This window comes from Notolabrus celidotus, chromosome 9, assembly GCF_009762535.1.
Source record: "Notolabrus celidotus isolate fNotCel1 chromosome 9, fNotCel1.pri, whole genome shotgun sequence".
Lineage (NCBI taxonomy): Eukaryota > Metazoa > Chordata > Actinopteri > Labriformes > Labridae > Notolabrus > Notolabrus celidotus.
Window position 1 is genome coordinate 21,336,982 of NC_048280.1, and position 22,122 is coordinate 21,359,103.

At 40.8% G+C, this 22,122-nt stretch overlaps 1 protein-coding gene across 1 annotated transcript in view; it reads left to right on the forward strand.

The window, feature by feature from the left end:
- Positions 1-3,412: 3,412 nt before the first annotated feature.
- LOC117819594 (GDNF family receptor alpha-2-like) overlaps positions 3,413-22,122 on the forward strand; it is a 53,196-nt gene continuing 34,486 nt past the window's right edge. Inside the window, 3 exon segments of the mRNA XM_034693043.1 lie at positions 3,413-4,041; positions 5,262-5,618; positions 17,873-17,959. Of these exon segments, the coding sequence (XP_034548934.1) occupies positions 3,990-4,041; positions 5,262-5,618; positions 17,873-17,959 (496 nt within the window). The 5' untranslated portion in view covers positions 3,413-3,989.

Consider the following 22,122-nt stretch of genomic DNA (forward strand, 5'->3'; position numbering starts at 1 on the left):
AAATTCAATTTCTGTCAAAGTAATGTGATAGAAATGGACGACGTCTGAAAAGCCTGGAAAACAAATGGATCTGACTGGTCGATAGCCTCCAGAGAGTCTAGCAGAGGTCACATCTCAAACGTGGCGCTGTTTATTCGCTCAAAACAACCCAAAACAAAGTTGACACACACATAAACACGGACATGTAGGAGCCTGAGTTTGAACGAGAGCGGTTTGTTGTCTTTATTAATGTGATTATCTGTGATTTGAACAGAACAATGTGAGGTAGCCTTGAGTTGCACTCATCACTCCAACATATCCACAGCTGACTTACCTGATGCTTATTTTTCGGGTATTTTCTCACACAGATCAAGACAGATTGATCTGAACTGACTCTGGCTTCTGTGCCTGTCTTATACCAGATTATTGCTCTGTGAATGCGGAGAGGTCTCAAATACATAATGATCCTCGTCATTTTTGCCTTTTTTAATACTTCAAAATTGACTTTTAGTCATGAGTTACAGAAGGGATGTTTTACATTTATTGCATATCCTACAGTACACATAAGCAGCATCTATGGCTTCTCTTATTACACTGGAGTGAATAAAACAGGAGGGAATATATCTTAAGCGTACTGTTTCTATTAAATGAATAGTGGGGTTTAACAACACTTGTGTTTTTTGTCATGTTCTCTGCTGAACTCTGCTGTTTCTAATAAGCATGCTGCACAGGTCTCTGAAGATACACATTAATTAGCTCATAATTCCTAATCTAATCAGTCATGCTTAACCCCTGTGTGTGTGTGTGTGTGTGTGTGTGTGTGTGTGTGTGTGTGTGTGTGTGTGTGTGTGTGTGTGTGTGTGTGTGTGTGTGTGTGTGTGTGTGTGTGTGTGTGTGTGTGTGTGTGTGTGTACATACTGTAAGCTCAGGTTCATTAGTACTCTCTCCAACAAGCATAACCAGCAAAGAGATACAGTGACCTTTGACCTAAGATAAATCTCCAGCTAAATTATGTGTTTGCAAAGCTGTGAGGCGAAGCAGAGCCTTATCAATGCCGCCAAACAGCCTTTTAATTTGAAGTATTATCGAATGAGACATTAAGCACAAGGATCAATGGTGATTTCAATGTGTTATTGTAGATAGTTAGCGCTTTGACAGCTGGATGTGTCAGGTTCAGCTGGGTCGAGCTTTAATGATGTCTAAGCACGCTAACTGCTTCAGTCAGTCTTAAAACGTAAGTACCTGTACACTCTATAGCACCAATAACTTGCACACACAGCATTTGTATGCAAGTTTGTGCGTCCTGCTTTCAAGGTGACAGTTTCAGACTGTCTAAGCTCTTATTTGACCCCTGAGAGAAAGCATGAGCTCACTCTAACACTCCCCTGCTGCTCTCTCTCCAGGCACATGTTACTGCCCTGAATCTTTACTTTGACTGTTATCTGTATCGTTATTTTATATCCTATGAATTCATAATGACATCATCTATATTCACAAGATTATATACACTTCTCAAAGGAAGAGATTTCTCTCAATAGTGAGAACAATGTCCTCCAGATCCAGATTTGTCACTCCCTGTCTTCACGGTCTTGTGTGAGGACGCTTATCTGAAATATGTGCATCTGGATGTGTGTGAATGCAAGCACTTTTTCCAGTGCACATAAACTATATGTTTATTTATGAAAGCATTACTGCAGAGCCATGCATGCATGCATGTGTTTGTTAGTGTTTCTCTGTGGGCTTTCTCTCTCTAATTGTACATTAAAAAAAAACAGCAGAAGCTTTATGAAGTCAGGACAGAGCAATTAAATACCCGCAGAGGGGGTGAATCGTGCACTGTCAACATGAATAAACTCCCACCATGGACCTGACAGTGTGGCTCAAGAAGGAACTGTGAGGAGAGGATTTTTCCATATTGCACAATCATCGAAGGAAATAATGCAGCGCCTGAATAAAAATCCACAATGCAAATGTAGCTGTTTTATTCAGTGTTTGCAGCTAATGTTTCCTCGTGTCTTATTGTGTTATTAGAAATGTCTTCTTCCTCCTGAGCCTCCTGCGCAAGCAACTGTAAACTTTATACAGTTTATGCAACTGCTCTTCAGAGGGAAATTACTTGAATAACTAAGTGTCTTCTTTGTTATCTGCTAAAATAAAGGGGGGAAGTTGGTTGTGGCTTTGGAAACAGTTGCCCCAAAGGATATTCTACCTTATATAAAAACATTTTTGCTTAAAGACAGTAGAAGAAAAGGCTGCTTCAGTCACTGCAGCTCTAATGCAGGACAGAAGCAGGATACATTCATAGTGGTGGGTGAGTCTTTTCAGCGCCCTCATAATGACTTCAAACTCTGGGGGGAGATGAGAATAAGCCCGGGCCAATATAGGCAGAATGAGGCTGATTTTGCCATTATAACGGAAGGCTCTTTTCCCTCTTGGATGGAAGCCTGGGCTGACAGTCAAACATCATTATGAGCCAGTGGCCTTGTACTTTGTCACTGTCACAGCCTCTAAATAGAGACTTTGTTTTCAAGATTTGCAAAGATTTATGACATTCCAGGCACTATTTAAGCAGTGATGCGCAACAAAGTCATTTTGTTTAATGTGAAGCTACTTTGAAAAATGGTGAGATTCTGCAGGCTGTGGGATTATTTCCTCTGAGCACACATATAATGCAAAGCATTGTGCTCATTTTTTAAAATCTTTATTTCAATCTGGGGAAACACAGATGTGGTGTGAAGTGTTGGGGTATGCCTGAATGAATGATAGCATTCTCATCATGATTGTTGAGTCACCACCCTTGAACTCTGTCCCTAAAAACCATTTGCAGATTTCAATAAGTTGTGGGAATAAAGGGCTGATGTCAGCCACAAATTAAAGGCGCTGGTGGCCTTGCTAAATACTTGAATAGAAGGCTCACTTTGTGCTAAGGGACTGGATTCTATGCAATGAGTGAAAATAGACAAGACTTTTACTATTCCTAATTCCTTCCTGGATGTGTCGTTGTTCTTGCTCTTACTGTAACCTGAGCAAGACTGTAAAGACTCCCTTATGAAAAAGATAGCAATCGCATAAGATGGATTTTACACATGAATCACAGAAATTGTTTTACAGAATGTATAGGCTTTCATAGAAAATCCTACTGCAATACCCGAGGAGATCAAAGAAATACCTTACAGGCCGGGTAAACTCACTATAATTTCACTGCTGAGCACCACAGGTGCATCTCTCCTCAGCTCCCTGCAGGAAAATTACAGGAATGTTCTGCTGATTCTTCTATAGGGTAACATTTATTATTGGGCCCTCGGTGTGAGCGAGTCCCACGTTTTCCAATGGGAGCATCCACCGTTCACAGCGCCCTCTGCTGGCGCACACAAACTCCTCTGTATAAAGTGCTGTGATGCCTCGACACACTCACATGCAGTCAGTGCAAAAGAAGCGTTCACTCCCTCCACAGGAGCGCACAGATTTTTGAAGGAACCAGTGGTGGGAAAAGCAAAGATCCTGCAGAGAGCGTTTTGTAGCACTTTCAGATGACTTCCTCTGCCACGTTAGACACATTTCTGTAGCTGACAGATCAGTTTGAAGGATGTTTTAGGGAGACATTGTCTCCAAAGGGCATTTGGAGCGCGTAGTCTGAGCCCTTATAATGCGGAGAGATCAAGTCTCAGTAGTTTGTCGGTATGAACGCAGCGCAGACGGACCCTGAGAAACTGCTTTCATGGATTGACTGACTGACAGACTGATTGATTGGCATTTGATTGTTTATTTTCCAAGAACAGAGGATTTCCCTGTCGTAGAGTGTAATTTAAAGAAAATATCGTGGATTAATATTTGGAGTCGAGGATTTCTTTTTTGCATTGAAGGCGCGTCTTTAATGAGGATATTGATTTTTACATTTAGCCTACGCCTGGGTTGCGGATCTGAAGAGGGGATCTAATCTTTCACCAGGTGGAAATATTATTAGTTTTTCTCCAGGACCCTAACTCATCTCTGCTGCCGCTGAGTCCAACATGAAGTCTGTCACCGTGTGGATGTGCGTCTACAGCTTCCTTCTGCTCTTTGGTGAGAAGTGAAATATGGAACAACATCGTGCAGTTATGTCCAGATTCTGACCTTTCTAGCCTGTATAGATATGTTCTGACGTCAATCATTTTTATAAGGAAACATTTTCTTGTATTTGGCTACTTTTGTCTTGCAGGAGTTGTTTTAGAGCACAAGTTATTCAGCTTTTTTCTAAATGTTGCAAAACGATGAAGGGCGTCATATTGCAATTGGATACTCTGATTTAATTAAGTACAAGTGTCACCCAGACTTGCTTACCGAACTTGGTGTATGTGAATAAATAACATATTGTATGCATTGAATAACCACGAATACTGTCGTGTGACAATCCAAATACCATTAATATATAGATTGTAATTGTAGCAGTACAGTCCAGTTCTAACTGAGAATGAGGAAAAAAATCTCAGATTTTATTCACTAACACACTTGTGTTTGGTTGAATATAAGACAATCATCATGTTCATCATAATTATCATATTTCTCATAAACAACAACACTACGTCTATTACAAGCGCCTTCCTCACAAGTCAGTACTTCAGCTAATTTCCTTTAACCAATGAAATATTTTTCACAATTAACTTCAGCTGACTCTCCTCACCCGTTGCTCTCTCACACTGATGCAGTGCCTCCTCCCTCTTTATTTAATGCTCGACATCACCACAAGGGGTCTCTCTTGTCATTTGTCTGGTTGTGCTTTGGTTTGGGTGAAGGTGCGTTTGAATCTTGACTCCTGTCAAACTGCAGCACCTGAGCCTCTGATCTGTGGATCACTGTTTACTCATTTCAAACTCATTTTCTGCTTATCTGGATGTGAATGAAGCGCACTTAAAATCATGTAGGTGCTACTTTGATATGAGATAATTAGACAATCTTCGGTGATCAAGCCTCCTTTTGATTAGGTCTAATGGCAAAATGAAAGCTGCAGCTTAGCATTTGTTTTTCTCAGGCATTAGATGATTATAGGTGAGAACAGGACAAGACTCATGTGAACCGTGAAGAATGTGACTCTCTTACGAAATGATGTCTTGGCATGTAGGTGCTTGTTATAGGCCACAAAACCGGTTTATAAGTCTCACATTAAGAAGGAAATTGAAAAATAGAAATAAGGTTTATTGGCTTGCATTCACTGGCAAACCTACAATCACACAATCACATTAATTATAATGCTGAGCCCACTGTCTCTTGTCACCCTTGAACCCCCTTTCCTGGTCCCCACCTAGATGAGGCAGCCAGTTCCTGGGGTGGTCCCTCTGCTCTGTCCATGTCTTTGGCCAGTGGTTCTCCAGGATCTCAAGGTGCCGGGTCCGGGCCTGGAGCACAGCCAGAGTGGGTGGACTGCATCCAGGCAAGTGATATGTGCAACCAGAACCCGTACTGCAGCTCTCGGTACCGGGTGATGCGCCAGTGCCTTGTGGGCAAAGAGAAGGAAGCCATGCTGGACAACAACAGGGAGTGCCAGGCTGCTCTGGAAGTGCTGCTGGTTAGTCCTCTGTATGACTGCCGCTGCAAGAGGGGCATGAAGAAGGAGCTGCAGTGTCTGCAGAACTACTGGACCATCCACATGGGACTCACTGAAGGTAGGAGGCAGATGGTTGTATGAGTCTCTGTCTCACAAAGCTCATGATACATCATGTTTAACTGTGTGTCAAGAGCATTTAATTTAATAACACCCGTTTTCAATCATGCACAAATGTTCTTTTATTCACCTTTTCTACAGTCATCTTGATCTAGTTTTTTTAGCACCATAATTACCCGTCTGTAACTTTCTCTTTGACTGAATTCAGCATAAGACATTTTCAATGGCTTTCTTGTTTGAATATGTATACTGCATCCAAGAAGATGCATGAGATATGCTGCAGTAAAAAACTGAGTCTGCGGATGTGGCACTCACCTCCAATGTTATTAATGAGTATGACTTAGCACATTCTTCAGCATTATTACATTTATTCTAAATTAATCCTCCAATCCCAAGTACAAGTGCACTTTCCGGGCAAACACTAGAAGGATCTGTACCACACCCTTTGTTGATGCCCAATTCCCTGATGCCCTCTTACAGAGATACCCAGAAGCCCTTGATGAAAAATATATGCTTTCCTACTTTCCTCGCCCTCTGAAAGGTAATGGATCTATAATGGGATTACATTACGTAGACCTGTTATGGTGGACTTATTGGTTTCCACCTAAAGTGTTCCATATTTCCACGTAATTAGGTTGCAGTGGTATGGCTCAGTGGCCCTTGTGTGTCCACTTACGCTGGACATAAGTAAAAAAGCACTCATATTGTTCCAGTGAAACGCTTTTTGTTTGTAAATTTTGAGAGCATCAGGCAGCCTCTCGTACTGACATCATTCTTGGTCCACCCTAAGGCTCAAACACACACAGTGTTTCATATTAACACAAGTCTGAGTGAGCCAGAGCTGATAGAGACGCCATGCCCCAGGGATCAAGCTAAAGGGGGACCTTAACCCAAGAGTGACATTTCTCTATGCTCATACATGTCCCGTCTGATGTCAAGTGGCGTGCCATGTAAACACAGGGGACATTATGTGCTCAGCTGTTTTGACACGTGGGCTAATGGTGGAAAAGTCTCAGTGCTTTAAGCATTCTGGGCTTTTGTGTCATGATCCATGAAGTGATTCGCTGGGCTGACTGCTCATAGCACCAGCTACACTTCATCAGACTGATGGCAGCAGAGGGTCCCTGACATGAGTTCAAGGGAACTGTAATGACATGGATGCTCCGCAGGCCTTCTGTCTCCCACCCCATCTTTCTCTCCTTCTTTCTTTCTCCATCTACTTTTTCTTTCACATGCTCTCTCTTTCCCCAACAAATATCTTTTTTGGTCAAAGTGTTTGGGTTTAAAAGAATCATGCAGGTTGTCAGGCTGTCATGAAAAGAGACCTCCTGTGCCTGCAGTATTGCCCTTCACTGAGTGTGTGTTTCTTTTTCGGATAAATGCCTCTCAGCAGTGTCCCGTTTTGGCCCATGTCACCCTCGGAGATAAAACCTGCTTTAACACAAACGAAAAGCTCTTACAGTGCAGCTTTAATCTAATCATGATCCATTGTGAAGTCAAGCAGGCTTTTGTTAACTGGAAACAATCTATGTACAACATCCATCTCTGGAAACAAACATGAGGGGCAAAATCCCAACAGACCCGCTGGAAACGGTGCTGAACCACTTTTTCTAACATCTCAAATCTTTTATGGACAAAAAGAGTTTGAAGGTTTTGATTTTGGTGCTTTACCTTTTAAAGTTTTAGTTTGTCCATGTTAATGTGGAAAGATGAAGAGTATTAAAAAGTATGTAAGAGAAAATGACAAGAAACAAGGGATTAATAGAAGAAGCGTAGAGCTTGAGAAGGTGAAAAGGAAAAAGATGACAAGCTGACAGATAGAAAAGGGTAACTGATGTGATAAGTTTCATATGGAAAGTAGAGTGTGAAGGCTTGAGGAAAACACATTTAGCCACTTTGCACATATGGTTACTTTCTTTAAGCCTAAAGCCACTGTAAAGTTTATAAAGCCATATAGGATCAGGCTCCAGCTGTAAATTATTGAGAAGCTTATAACCCATGCTGACCAGGGGCAGGTATCTGGCCTGTAAGCTTGAGGGCTGAACCGTCTGTGAAGAGAAAACTGATGTCAACCAGGGATAGGCTCGGAGTGAAACAATGCTCTGTTTCTGGACCAGCTCTAAACAAACAGTAGGCAGATACTGCACTGCCCAGGGCAAGGTTACCACAATGCCTTAATAAGATTTTTTTTGTCTGAATATGTATCTTAAAAACAGAACTTAACAAATTAATGGTTTAACAATAAACAATAAACTCTCTAGCCCAGAGTCTGTGGTCAAACAAAGTATACAGGGAAAAAGAAATGCCTACACATTTCGATACATTTTGAAAGATACAGAATATGAAATCAATGATCTAATTTCACTCTCTGTCTTCACGAGTGACGAGTAGAAAAACATATAAATAAGCATTTTTTTTCTCTAGACCCTTTTGAGCCTCACATTGTCAACCAGTTTTCCCTTTATGTTGACAGCATTGTAGTTTGATTCTCTGTGAACTGTTAACAATTTGTGCCTTCTAGCTTTATCACTAAACATTAGCTCCTCTATCATTTCTACATAATTTTTACAAGATAGCATTTTTGTACAATATAGAGATTTGCTTATATTGAGAGGTAACACTTTCTTAATACATCCCCAATTCCAAAAACGTTTGGTTGCTATGTAAAATGTTGATTAAGACAGAGTTTGATGTTTGAAATCGTTTAAATCCTGTATCTGATTGAAAATAGTGCAAAGACAAGATATCAAATGTTGAAACATTTTGTCGACAGGGAAAACAAAACACTTGAAAAGTTGTGTAATGCTAAAATAGAACAGCTGGAAGTACATCTCTCAGCTAATCAGGTTAATTTGCAACAGGTCAGTAACATGACTGGTATAAAAAGGGCACTCCAGTCTGTCAGGAGTAATGATGGGAAGAGGTTCACAACTCTGTGACAGACTGCATAAGCAAATTGTTGAAAATGATGGTCCTCTGCATAAAATTGCAAAGGAATTTGGGAATTGTATCGCCCACAGTAAATAACAACATCTGAAGAAGTCTATGTAAAAAAGGGATAAAAACCAACACATTGGGGCCGATCTACTAAAGGTTTGCGTGTTTAAGAAACACGTGCAAAATTGATATCGCACGCAAAGCTGACGTACTAACCGGGAGCACCAAGGATTGCGTATTTCAAGTGAGCAAAATGGCACTCGCAAATCATTTAGTGTGTTTGCCTTCATGAATATGCAGAATACATGTAGATCATCAGACCGCGCAAAATACTGGGAGGAGGAGATGCAAATGTAATCATTTAGCATACGCAATGTGATCCATCAAACCTGAAGCAGATAGCGTGCGCTGTATTTGCGTCTATATTCAAACTGGCACAGCTTTACGCACACATGGCTGCGGTCACTGTAAAGCTCATCATAACATTGCTTTACAACATGCCCGCAACAGCTGGGCTTACAAGCATTACTAAATGTTTTAGTCAATCAAACCAAGACAACAAAATAATAACAATAATAATAAAACAACACAAATTCAAAGCAGTTCAGCACCAAGGATAGCGACCGCATCATTCAGACACCCACTTTAACTTTTTCATATAATGAGAGCACAGTAGGACACTGTATCAACAGATATAAAGTTTAGTAAAATTGGCACAGCGGCCCACATGTTCACATACAAACAGAAAAAACTATTTGAAGTACTCGGCCTACTCACCACTGTTTGGACGTGCCTTAAAGGCCCTGTGAGGAGTTTTGAACTGGCTGAGAAACAGACTGAAAATGATACTGATGCCTCTTTATGACCTTCAATAGCAAACAAGTCCATCAGCAGCAACACTGACACCTTCTCTGTTGTCATTTTTAATGCCTGAAACCACCCTGGGGGGGTAGGTGTCAGACCAGATGATGGACATCTCGCTTCAGAAACAGCCTTTATTTGACTGTTTTTCATGGCAAATAATCACATTGCCTGATAAAGTTGACAGTTAAAGACAAAAGGACGAGGTTTTTGTTGAAAACACTACTTTTTGCATGTATAGGACAAGAGATAAGAGGTATCGCTTTGTCCACAAGGGGTGCCAGAATCGATATAAAACAAAAGTTCCTCACAGCAGCTTTAAGCTCCGCGGACTTGTCCACGATGCGCTATATGTCCATTTTCTTTGATCTGTCATTCTCAATAGATATCATGACATGTCCACTCAGTCTATTCTGTCCCATCGTGCTCATCAAGGGGTTTTTAGTTAGTTTTAACGTGAATGAGCGCTCACTGAGCTGCGCCAGGCAGCTCTGCGTAACTCCTCATCTCATGCTTGCAGCAGTGTGTTGGGGTGAATTGACTCAAATATGTTCACAGTTCCATTTAAGCTGGTGAATCTTTGGGACAGTTGCTGGATGATGATATCAGGCATTAAAAACGTTCACCCGAAAGTTGCTCTCTGCGTCAGTGAGGCGACTGTCTTCATCCAAGTGACGCCTAACTTTTCTAGAGCAAGAGTGGCAGACTTAGCCTCATCAAATCGCTTTCTAAACTCCATCAAAACACTGATTGCGTTTTGGAGTAGAGTAGATGCGTTTATTTCATTGGCAGATCTTTTGTTTTTTCTCACATCATTCACCTTTTCACAGATGGCCTCCCAAATCGCGTTTCTAACGCTGAGATGTCTCTGCTGGAGTTCAACGATGTGTTTATTTCCCTCCTCCACTAAAACCTCCAACTCCACGTCTTCAAACTTCATTTATCGCTTAAGGCCACTCTGCTCTCTCAAACTCTCCATGGTGACAGCCGATAGCACAAAAATCCTCGTAAAATAGGGCGGTCCGCACCACTTTTGCACTCGTTATCATTTGCGCACGCAGTCTCAGTAGATCACCCGCAACACGCCCAGAAATAGCACGTTCAAAATGATTATTTGCACACGCAAATTAGCGTTCGTTATTTGGGATCTTAGTAGATCAGGCCCTTGATGCACTTGATCTTCAAGCCCTCAGACAGCACTGCATTAAAAGTAGACATGGCTCTGTAGTCGAAATCACTGCATAGGCTCAAAATCCCTACCAACATCCATTATCTGAGAATACAGTACCTCACTGCATCCTCAAATTCAAGGTAAAACTGCACCATGTAAGAGGAAACCATATATAAACATGACCCAGGGGCACAGGCAACTCCCCTGATTCAAGTTGATTCAAGATGGACAGAGATAAAGTGGAAAACTCTCGACGTCATGTCTTGGACTGTAAAAGCCAGGGGAAATTATATTAGGGTCCATAAGTGCCAATGACATGGCTAGCTTACACATCTTGGAAGGCACCATTAATGCCAACAGTATATAGAGGATTTGGATCATGCTGCCATCCAGACAAATGCCTTCTTCAAGGTGACCTTACATATTTCAGAAAAACAATACCCAACCACATTCTGCAGTTATAACATTAACATGTCTCTATAGTAGAAGAGTTCAGGTACTAAACTGACCTGCCTGCAACGTGGATTTATCACCACTGAAAATGCTTGATGTATTACGAAACAAAAAGGTAGACCCTGAACTGCTGAGCAGCTGAAATCCTATATCAGGCTAGAATGGGACAAGATTTCGCTTTCACAGCTCCAGAAACTGGTCCCTGTGCTTCCCAAACATTTACACTAGCTTTTCTGAAACTTTTATACATTTTTATTGGAATCAGGGTTGTAAAAGTAGGAATCAAAGTTCAAGATATTGAAGTTCAAGTCAAGATGCTATTTACTTTACAAGAGATGGTTGTATTTGAAATCTGCACCTAACCTTATCAAGAAGGGCTCTTTTCTGGATCAAACGGACACTGCTTTTAAGCACCATTTATTCACTTCAGAGAGATCTGCTTCCTTACTTTGGTGTTTGTCTTTTTCTCAGATTTATGTCATTCACCTACCAAATAGTTGCATCAGCGGCCAACAAGCTAAAGCAACAGCAACTGACACTAACTTGTGACTTTATCAGATTAGCTAAGTTAAATAAATTTTGTTTCTGGTGCTTGCATTTGCAGCTAGTATTCAATTAAATAGAAAAGAAGGCATTGTTTGTGCAGAGGCTTTGATTTGTTGTTTCAAAGTGAGTGATGCACAGCTGTCTAAATTTGTCTTCTTGTGAGAGTTCACAGCTTCATCAGTCTGATAACTGAAAATGTCATACTTATTTGAAAGCAAACTCAAGAGTCCACCCTGAGACTGAAAATGTAATTATTCAATCTTCAGCCTGGTCAAACCCCATAAAATCTCTGGTGAGTTAGCCCTCCAGCTGTAGAGTCCTTTTGTCCATGAGATGTGACTGTAGATTACATTTGTATGGGATAAGGTCCTGACACTTTGAAGAATTGGTGTCTAATTATGTAAATCCAGTTTGAGGCTTGAATCTTCGAAAAGGAGATTTAAAAGTTGACAATTTGTGTAATAAAATAGTGGATCTCTCCTGAGAAAACACCTCACGACACAGGGCACATCAGTGGGTCAGCACCATGACTCAATACCATCAGCAAGTGTTACTTATCATAATGTCAGCTGAAAGCATTTGGACACATTTCAGCAGGTGGTGACGGCTACCTTGCTGCAGTATTTTGAATTTCAAAGACAATACTTACTGATTTGAGCACAGGATGCTGCAGCTATAATGTGGGATCATATTTCTTTCCATTCTATTTCGCCTCAAACCCTCAGCTTTGAGCCGTCAGTAATGGTGCTAATGGTGACCTGTTAATTGCCCTTTCTAACGGCAAATGGCAGCTAAATTCAATGTGTCAATGCAGCCGTCCCTGATGGATAATGGTTGGTTTCTGCTCTGAATGGGCCTGAGTTGGAGCGAAGCAATGAGCTCTAGCAGTTTGAATCTATAAAAGAAGTAATTACTAAGAAACATTGGCTGCTACACAAAAGGGATATTGTATGGGTGACTGCGGTTTCAACTGTGCCCTGGGCCTCATGTGGATAGAGCCTTGTAGCTATGGAGTAGAACCGGTAATTTAAACGATATGTTTCCCAGCCTTCACCATACCTTATTTCATAGCCATATGAAACCAGTCTTGGTCTAAAGGTATGAATTGAATCTTTTTTTTTCTAGGGACCTTTCATGGGACTTTAATTAGCAGAGCATAGTTTCCCCCTGTTCTTCACACCAGTCTGCTCCACTTTATTGTGAGAAGAGACTCTGTTTTGTGCCTGAAATGACGAGAATACCAGTCATTTTTGGGGGATGATTTATTCTCCCCATTTTCATGAATGTCAGTGCTGCAAAGGTCACCCTCTGAATATGTCACAACATCATGCTAATACCACAAGTTGCTCTCCTTAGTACTGCAGGAAGTTACATGAAACAGACAGTGGAATAAATGCTGCACACATTATGATGGATTAAGGTGGATAGGAAGAAAAATGGCGAGAGCAAGAGAGAGGACAGAGGGTGACGGCGGGAGGTTAAGACAGGGCCGTGGATAGATGATGAACGTGGTGAAAATTTAAGGAAAAACCAAAAAATAAGGGAGAAAAGGGAGGAAAGAGAGAAAGTGGTGAGGGGAAACCACAGAGGAGGAGGAGGTGGGGGTACAAAGGTACACAGTATTCCTGGGTGAAACCATCATTACTATGAGCAATGGTAGCAGTCACTGGCCATTACCTTAGCCATCCACTGTCATAAGCAGAACATTTTTCCTTGCTGCCCTACGTGTCAGTGGAGAGGGGAAGTAGGCTCCTGCATGCTGAATATGTCCTCTCTCCTCTCTCTCTCTCACCCTGCGTGCATGGGAAACCCAGTCGGTACACGCTAGGTGGCTACTTCATCATCAGAGGAAGGGACCTGTCGATAGCGCCTGGATGTGATCAATAAGGTCCTTCAGAGCTTTCCCCTCCTCGTCCTTTCTGTACTTTCTTCTCCACTTTCATCTTTCATCCCAAAATGTGAAAAGAATCAGTGAAATATGACGACATAAGCGGCGATGTTTGTCCTCATAAATCAATCTAATGATTTTCTACTGTAAGGTGAACTGCCTGAGATGACTCCCATTCACTATGAAGCAGGTATAGAGTATGACAGTTTGGCTGAAATGAGGGGCAGGTAGCAGGCTTTAGATTGGTCTTTTATAGCAGAGTGAGTTCTCAGGCTTTCTATCAGAGGAGGGAGTGAGTGACGGGCCATTCTGCTCAGTGAATACTGTCATGATGTGGGCATTAAGACTCACTCCTGGCAGAAAGGTTCACGGCGCCGCTCAATGAATGTGCAGTGCGGAAGTCAACTAGCAGGCCCGGCGGCTGTCATCACAGCATGGTTATTTCTCTCCCTCTCTCTCTCTCTCTCTCTGTCACTCTGGTTCACTCTCCGCATCATTAATTGAAATAGCTGCTTGTTGAAACAAGTCTGCCAAGTTTGCTTTCTTCCATATGGAGGAATTCAAAGCACAACTGAGTCTAACACAATTTATACAGTTAGATTAATCCTTTAGGACGTCATCCCTCAGTTAACAGTGCAGCGGTACTAATCCTGTTTACAGTAAATATTTAAGTAGCTTAATAACAGCTATTAAAACTGTTACATCTGAAACTATGGGTTTCTTTCTATGACTTTTAATGTAGAACCATCAGGAGAAGCTGATATATTGGACTGAACTGCTGCTGCCTGTTTTTAATGTCCTCCCCAATATGATGCCATAAAGATGATAGTCGTTTTTACTTCAGTTTTTGCAGGATTTACACCACATTTAACATTTAGCACCTGACACCAGGTGTTAAAACAGTGATTTAGGGAAGCGAGTGTGTAACTATTCATATTAACATTACAGTTGCATAGCTGCAGGGAAGGCTGAAAATTCTGCACTCATTTTCTCAGCTGTGTTTGCCCACCACACCAGGCTGGATTGGAATTGTGACTTGAAATATTAGTCTGAGCTAATCCAATATTCTATTTGTAAAGTTTAAATTGAGTTGAAAATGTCAATATTACTTCAAAAGCCAGGCTGTTAACTAGATGTATGCCTTGACTTGTGTTCTGCTCTGCACAATTTGATAAAAGATGCATTTGTGGTATCTCTTTACTTTATCTTTCTGTGTTGAAAGAAAAGCATTATAGGAGGAGGTTGAGAGGAAAGATTAGAGCATTTATGTTAATGTAATAAAATGTGATTTCCCATATTCCAGCATTTCCTCTGAGAAATGTCTTTGGGATACAAGGGTGCGTTTAGCTGTAGCAAAGGAAAGTGTCCTGGCTAACCTTATCTCCACTGACAGCTCATTTGCAAACTTTTGGAGCTCTTGACGGTCACCTTTTGTTACAAGGGAGTTCGTGCTACAAGCAGCAAGGCTCTGCAGAGGACCTCCGGCTGTGCTCCAGGCTGCTCAGTCTGTGCTAAGCTTTCGTTGTGTTGTGATTAATGTAAGAACATGAAGCAGTGTTGCAATATATTGTTTTCATAAGAGAAGTTATACTGTATGTTGCAGAAGGGTTGATTCTTCTTACAGCATCGCCTGCAGCAAAAATGGAGAGCAATAAAAAATCAATATTAAACAGGAACACAATCAGCACAGGGCACCTTTAAAAAACAAAACAAGGTGAATGACAGTTATTAAAATTGACTGTGCTTCCAGCCATAAACGGGTTGCCAAGAATGTCACTAAAAAATCCATAGGACAGTTTCCATCACCTCAGGAGTTTAGCTTCATCGATAATGCATATGAAAAGGATGAGTGATGGTGCCTAACAGCTTCATAAAACCCTTATGGCAAAGGGAAGGCCTGAATCCACTTAAAAGCAGCATTCCTCTCATGCTGAAGCTGAGGGAGAGGCCTAATTGTCTGTCTGAGCCGTGCCGGTTATGCTCCATACTGTCGGAGCAAATGAAGTCAAACGTAGGCTTAATTACAGCGATAAGTTGTTGCCCTGTGGCTAAAAACATCTTATCACTAAACAGCTGGGAAGAATTTCTATTATAAATGCATAATTGGGTCCATGGTGACTGTCAAAGAGACAAGTTTTTTTTAAGTACAACAAGGCCTCCTGCAGTGTTTTTTTAACCTCCTTGGGGCATGTGTTATTATAATGTATTTTGCATTTTTTATGTTTCAGCACCACTTTATAATCCATGTAAATAAGCTTTTAAAATTAATTTACTACAGCTGCGGCTGTGATGTAGCATTGTTGTTGCATCGGAGCAGTACACCCTGTACGTTTCTTCACAGGACATTTAGTGTGCATACACTGTTTGAATTCCCGGCTGATTGTGCAGTGAAGCTTCCCATCTCTGTAAGAAGCTGCCTGAACAAAATGGTTAGAAACCTCATTACAAGATGTTTTGCTTTTGGCAATAGAAAGGGGCATCCTTTAGTGCATGTTTCTCTGCACAGCACAAAGTGTTCTCAGTGCTCAGAAGAGGCGTTGAACTTTTCATGTGGAAATTTTGCCTTTTCTTTGAAATACACAGTAACTTTTCCTACTGCCAACATGGAAGAAGGATTAAGGTGGTTGTTTGCTGAGTAAGTGGATTTCTTGAACCCTTAGATGCTTCCAAAGCACTATAGAAGATAATTGTTGTAATTATATACACTTACAGATCCTGGCCCTTTCAAGTCACTCTGTCTTAAGAGAAATGGTAGAGACAACATAAATGGAGATATGATTAATGCAAAGGCATCTGGGAAAAATAGAGATGGATCTACTTTTAGATAAATGTGCATGCATATCTTTCATAAAAACAAGAACATCAAAACCAATGCACTCAAAACTTGATAGATTTATGTAATTATCTCAAGTCTCCCTGTCGACCTCTTGGTGTTACTCCTCCAATTTTCTGTGTCTTTGTCTGACTTGTCTTTTCTGTCCTTTGTGTCTGTGGTCCGATTCTCTCTGGCCCTTTCTTACTCAAACACTCTTGCAATCCTCAACTGAGTCAGATGTCAATAAGCTATATGTGCTCAGAGAATGGCCGGCTGAGCTGCTACATCTTGTTATGATAGTCAATACTGATGGAGAGGTGAAAATGTAGAGCTACACCTAAAGCAAAGACTCTGAGGATGCTCTGAGGCTACCCTTTCTTTACTCTGTGGACATATTATGGAACATTCTCTTTAGCAATTCTACTGTCTATTAATTATTTCAGTGTTTCAGTTTCAGTCTGCATGCATATACTGTACATTACTGTGCTTTTAATTAGTTTCAATGCAGAAATTCTAACTGCCCAACTTACATTTCTCGGGTGAAGAATCAACACAAAATCAAGACTTTGATTTCTAACTCCTGACTCTGATTGGAGGATTGTGTTCACAGAAGACATAAAACACACATTTAATGTGCTGGTAAATACATACACACACAGAAACACTTCCCACAATAGCCTTACCTGTTATCAGTGCAGCTACAAGCTACATTTTATCAGCTTGCATCCTCTTTTTGAAAGCATTCGGGAAGGATGTAGATAAACAAAATGTTCTCTATCTATTGATTGGATCTGCTGATTGGTTGTCTTGGTAGCGCAGCCGTGTACAACAGGTTTCATATTTTCTCAATTGTTGCAGGGGGGGTCCTTCGAGCCAGCCTCACAACACCCTCACCATGTTTCTGTGGGGATCAGAATGCAAGCTATTACACACTGAGGGTTTGTCTCAATCACACTGAATGGCTATGAATTTTAAATGCAGGATTAAGCCCACAGAGAAGCAGGCACATGGGACGGACTCAGTCAGTTGAGTGCTAATTGGATTTTTGATTTTTTTTTTTACAATAGCCTTGGCTACACATTGTTAAGAAGAAAGGGTGCATTGTTGGTACTGCGGTCCCTCAGATGCTCAAATCAACTGGAACAACAAATTTTTTTACCCCAGAAAAAAGAGATTGTCCAGAACATCCATGTTTCCTTTCTGGTGAAAATAACTAAATTCTCATACTTTGTTGCCTCCGTGAATAATCAGCCATTTGATACTTTGAAATGACAAAATGAATGCATTAATCTGAACATGCACTCAGTCCATCACATAGAAGATTGAAAGCAACATTATGACACATACTGTATCTATTAGATGTGCGTTGTTCATTCCAAAACTGGAACCATAAATTGAGTTCTCCTTTTTTCAGGTCACATGTTACTGGAGATAAATTACATTCCTACATGTCTCTCCAGTGATTATTAATCACTTAGGCTTGGTTGTGTTTGAAGCTCAAATGCTCTGATGGGAGTAAAAAATGCAGCGCAGTTCATCCGTGTGACTGATAATATATCTTTGTCATCTTTTCTGTTGTTTCAGGTGGAGACATGGACGACTCCTCCCCTTATGAACCTGTGGCTCCAAACCGGCAGCCTGATGTGTTCCGCTTGGCCTCCATCTCTTCAGGTATCACAGGTTTGATCAAAGCTAACAGTTGGTGCTTTATCATTCTGGTTTAGTGTAAACATTTGTTCTAGAGGAGCTGGAGTGGAGGTTCCTTTAGGTTAAATTACAATCAGCTGAGAGCCTGTATGAACTTGGCGTTCCTCCAGTCACTGTCCTTGGTCCCTGAATAATTAGGTGCTAGAATATTCTGTCCATCCTTGTGACATACGACCGCTGTTGTGTTCTTGTGAGGTAAACTATATACCATCAGTGTAATACCCTACATTTTCTCCAGTTATTGATTAGGTTTCAGTTTGATTTCCTCTTTGGGCTTCTAATTAAACACGCCGAGCACTCAGCAGGGGACTTATAGCCTGCTATTTAATTTACTGGTATTACTGTCATGGTATCACTAATCAATGCAGATCTTATTATAAGACACGGCTACAGTGTTTAATGCAGAGCGGAGAAGCTAGTTGTACAATAGGTGTGATTGGACACAGGGCTGATGCCTGTCCATTGCCAGAGCTGCAGGCGACCGTCTCCTGATAATTCAATCGCCTTTTTCATCCACATCTGACAGAAATTTCCTGCGGATGTTCTTTTCAATTCTTTTTTTTTTTTGCCCTTTTTTTTTTTTTTTTGCCAAAGCAATTTACAACACTGAAGACAGAACATTCTCCTTTTGGTTCAGCTGTGTATCAGCTTTGTTTTATAACTAAAGGTACAAAAAGACACGCTTTTTTGCATAATCTCCTTAGTTCCAAATCCGCAGTGTGTCACTTATTTTGAAAATGTGCTTGTTTGATAGGTTAAAGAAGGAGAGAGTGCAGAATGAATCTTAAAAAAGTGCAGGCTTTGATTACTTTTGGGTTTTGAAATGATGGGAACTGCCTTTCTTGATTTAAGTGCATATTCATGTAGAAAGCATTCAGACAGCTCATAACTCTGCCAAGGCTGCAGAATCTTTCAAACTTGTTATTTCAGTGTAAGTAAATCTTCAGTAGTCGCATCTGGATTTGAGAAAAACAGCAAATATTATAGTCATAATCAGTCAGGCTGATTTAAGATACTTATATAAGGAATTTGTACCAGTTTTCACTTAAAAGTGAGTGAGACTTGAGTCCACTTCTGACTGTTAGTCATTTCAATTGATCTTGACCATGCAGCTCCAACATGAAGGTAAATTCTGTCAAGTATTGTAACAGCATGTATAGGATTGTGTACACACACATAGGCATAACAACAATGAATGCAATATCTAAAGTAAGAAACAAAATTTCTCCTGTGTTGTGTACCACATTGTTTTAAAGCTGAATAATGTTTGCAAGCCAGAAAATAATTAAAGAGAGCAGATGCTTCTGGCCCAGCGCTGTAAGAGTACAGGAGCTGTTCTAAGCCAATGTGTGTCGACCTTGACATATTAAGATACAGCCGGGGACTTATTACTATCCAGTTTACTGCAGCTGTTTCCCTTATTCTCTCTGAGGGTGAAATATTGGATTTGCTCTATGAAACCTGTTTAGCCGCAAGCTTTCCTCATTATTTATCATTTCTGAGGACAGAGTAATTGATTGTGGCACTGAGAGGAAACCACAGGCAAACAGATAAGTAATTACACAGTGTTTTATGGAAATACTCCTCACTTCGATTACAAAACCACACAAAAGTATTCATAATCACGTCTATAAATGTTGAGCTGCACAGAGACCTGGGAGTGTTGGATATCTAGGTGGTGATGAGGACAGGGGAATGTATACTCTCAGAGAGGAAAGGTGGGAAATTGAAAAATAATCTCTGCTGTTTTAAAAGTTTTTGTCTGGGAGGAAGATAAGGGGGCAGGACTTGTGATAGAAATTAAATTCTATACTACTGTATGCACTCACACTCTCGAGTTAAAATTAAAAAGAAAACATGGAGACTCTGTTTCTGTATCGCCTCAGGTGATACCTGCCAAAAATATTTCACACTGGCTTCTCCTACTAATGGGACCGTTGTAGTCATTTCCACATCTTCAAACTGGAAATTTGCATGCGCTGTACAAACACAAGAAAAAAGTCAATGACAATATTTAACCCTGTGGAGACTGTCTCTCAAATAAGTGCAAAATAAGGCCCATTCTGTGACTCAACTAAAGCCAAGTATGGTTTGTAAGAAAGACAGCACTGAACCCAGCTTGTCCTATCCTGCCATGGCTGGCTTTGTGCATCTCCATCAGCATTGTTTTCTCACCTTGGTGGAATCCAGGGCCACAGTGTCCTCATTGAAATGGGGAGACCTTTCCCACTGATCTCTTTGTGGCTCTGGTGGCAATGAAACACAGTGTGGGTCCTCATCTCTGAGTGCCAGGTCTTTCACTAGTAAAGTGAGGGTGAAAGCAGGTGTAGTTTGTGTCATGACAAAAGAGGCATTGTCCCTCTGTCATTTTGCAACATGCATTCAGAGTTGGCTATGTTTGAGAAGCTCTTGGATGTGGCTGTGTGATGAAGCATAATGTTATGTTTCACTCATTCACACATGAGAAATATATGTTTTAGATTACAATAGATTGGCTTCATTGTCCACATTAGAAATTGGTTTGGGCTTTTCAAAATAATCAAAGTAAAGTACGAAAAGAGAACATTAAAAACATACAAAATGTGCAGTATAGTATAGACAATGTCATCATAGGTGATGTCATCAAATATATGTTGGCAACAGAAGCGACGTTTTGCTCTATTCAACCTGATGAGTTAGAGAGCTTTAGAATGCGTGAAAGCTAAACACTCAATTAAAACTGATGCCAGCATCAAGATGTCTGGATGTTGAGAGCTGATTTGTTAAATCAGTATTCCAAACATTGACTTGAACAGCATTCCCACAACTGTTATAGAGAAATCGTTGTTTAACCAGTTTAAATAAATAACCCTGTTAACTAGTGACTTTCAGCCAAATGTGTCAGGGGTTGTCTCTCTCTCTCTCCTCCTCTCTCTCTCTCCTCTCTCTCTCTCCTCTCTCTCTCATCTCTCTCTCTCTCCCTCTCTCTCTCTCTCTCTCTCTCTCTCTCTCTCTCTCTCTCTCATATATGCTAAGAAGTGTTGGGTCTGCTTTCGATTGGGAATGATTATTATAATAATCAACCCCTCTCACTGTTCTGAAGTTCCTAACTTGCAGAGTCTTATTGTCCCGCTGGGCACAGAATCATGACTGTTCCGACCGAAATTAACCTTTTAATTCATCAAAACCAAAACAACTGTTGTTGCATGAATGAAACTGCTGTTTTTTAACCATGTTAGACTAACTCACAGTAGCAAGATATTAGGACTTGAAGTTGAGAGACAAGTTCTAAGTGAAACACTGGAACAATTATCAACGGAAGCAAATTCATGTTCATATTACAACTATATCATCAAGTATGAATATGCTAGCTATCAAGCCAAAACCACAAATTGTACAAAAGTGATATGCGCTGTTGGACGTAGCTTTCTATCATGACATAGGTCTCGTTCATAGTGGTTCTATGTGCATGTCTTTCTCCACTTGGGTATGCACTTTATTAGCATTTGCTGTTTTTGACTGGTTAGAAACATAGACTGTATAAATAATGGTTGTAGTATCTGTGACGTCACCCATCAGTTTCTGAAGCGCTGTTTTTGAACCAATCGTAGGCGGGAGCCATATTGGAAATGTGAACTCAACATAACTGTTGTTGATCGAGTGTGATGTAAAGAGGCGAACTTTGAGCCTCCTGGCTAACAGCTACAGTGTTACTGCCTGTCAATCAATCAGCTGTGCCTCTCGTAATGGAAAACTCGTAATCTTAATATCTTCTAAATCACCGCGTTATGAAAAAAAACCGGCCCCTGTACAGTGTGTGCCGATCGAGAAATGAGCTATCCAGACTACACTCGTCTTTTGTACCAGGCTGTAAACATGTTTATTTCTGCTGTAATATCGCCTTTTTTGTATTGGTGTGTATATGGTTTCCGGTACTTCTGGAGCCAGCCTCAAGTGGACACTCCATGAACTGCAGTTTTAACACTTCCGCATTGGCTTCCATTCTCGCGGCCAGAGGTTGCCGCTAGGTTAGAAACACACATACTTTCAATTTTGTATGATTGCTCTGTTGCACTCATTTTTGTTATGATTTCATTCCTCCACATAATGACATGCTCACTGTGTAGCCTACTGGCCGATGTGTCAGA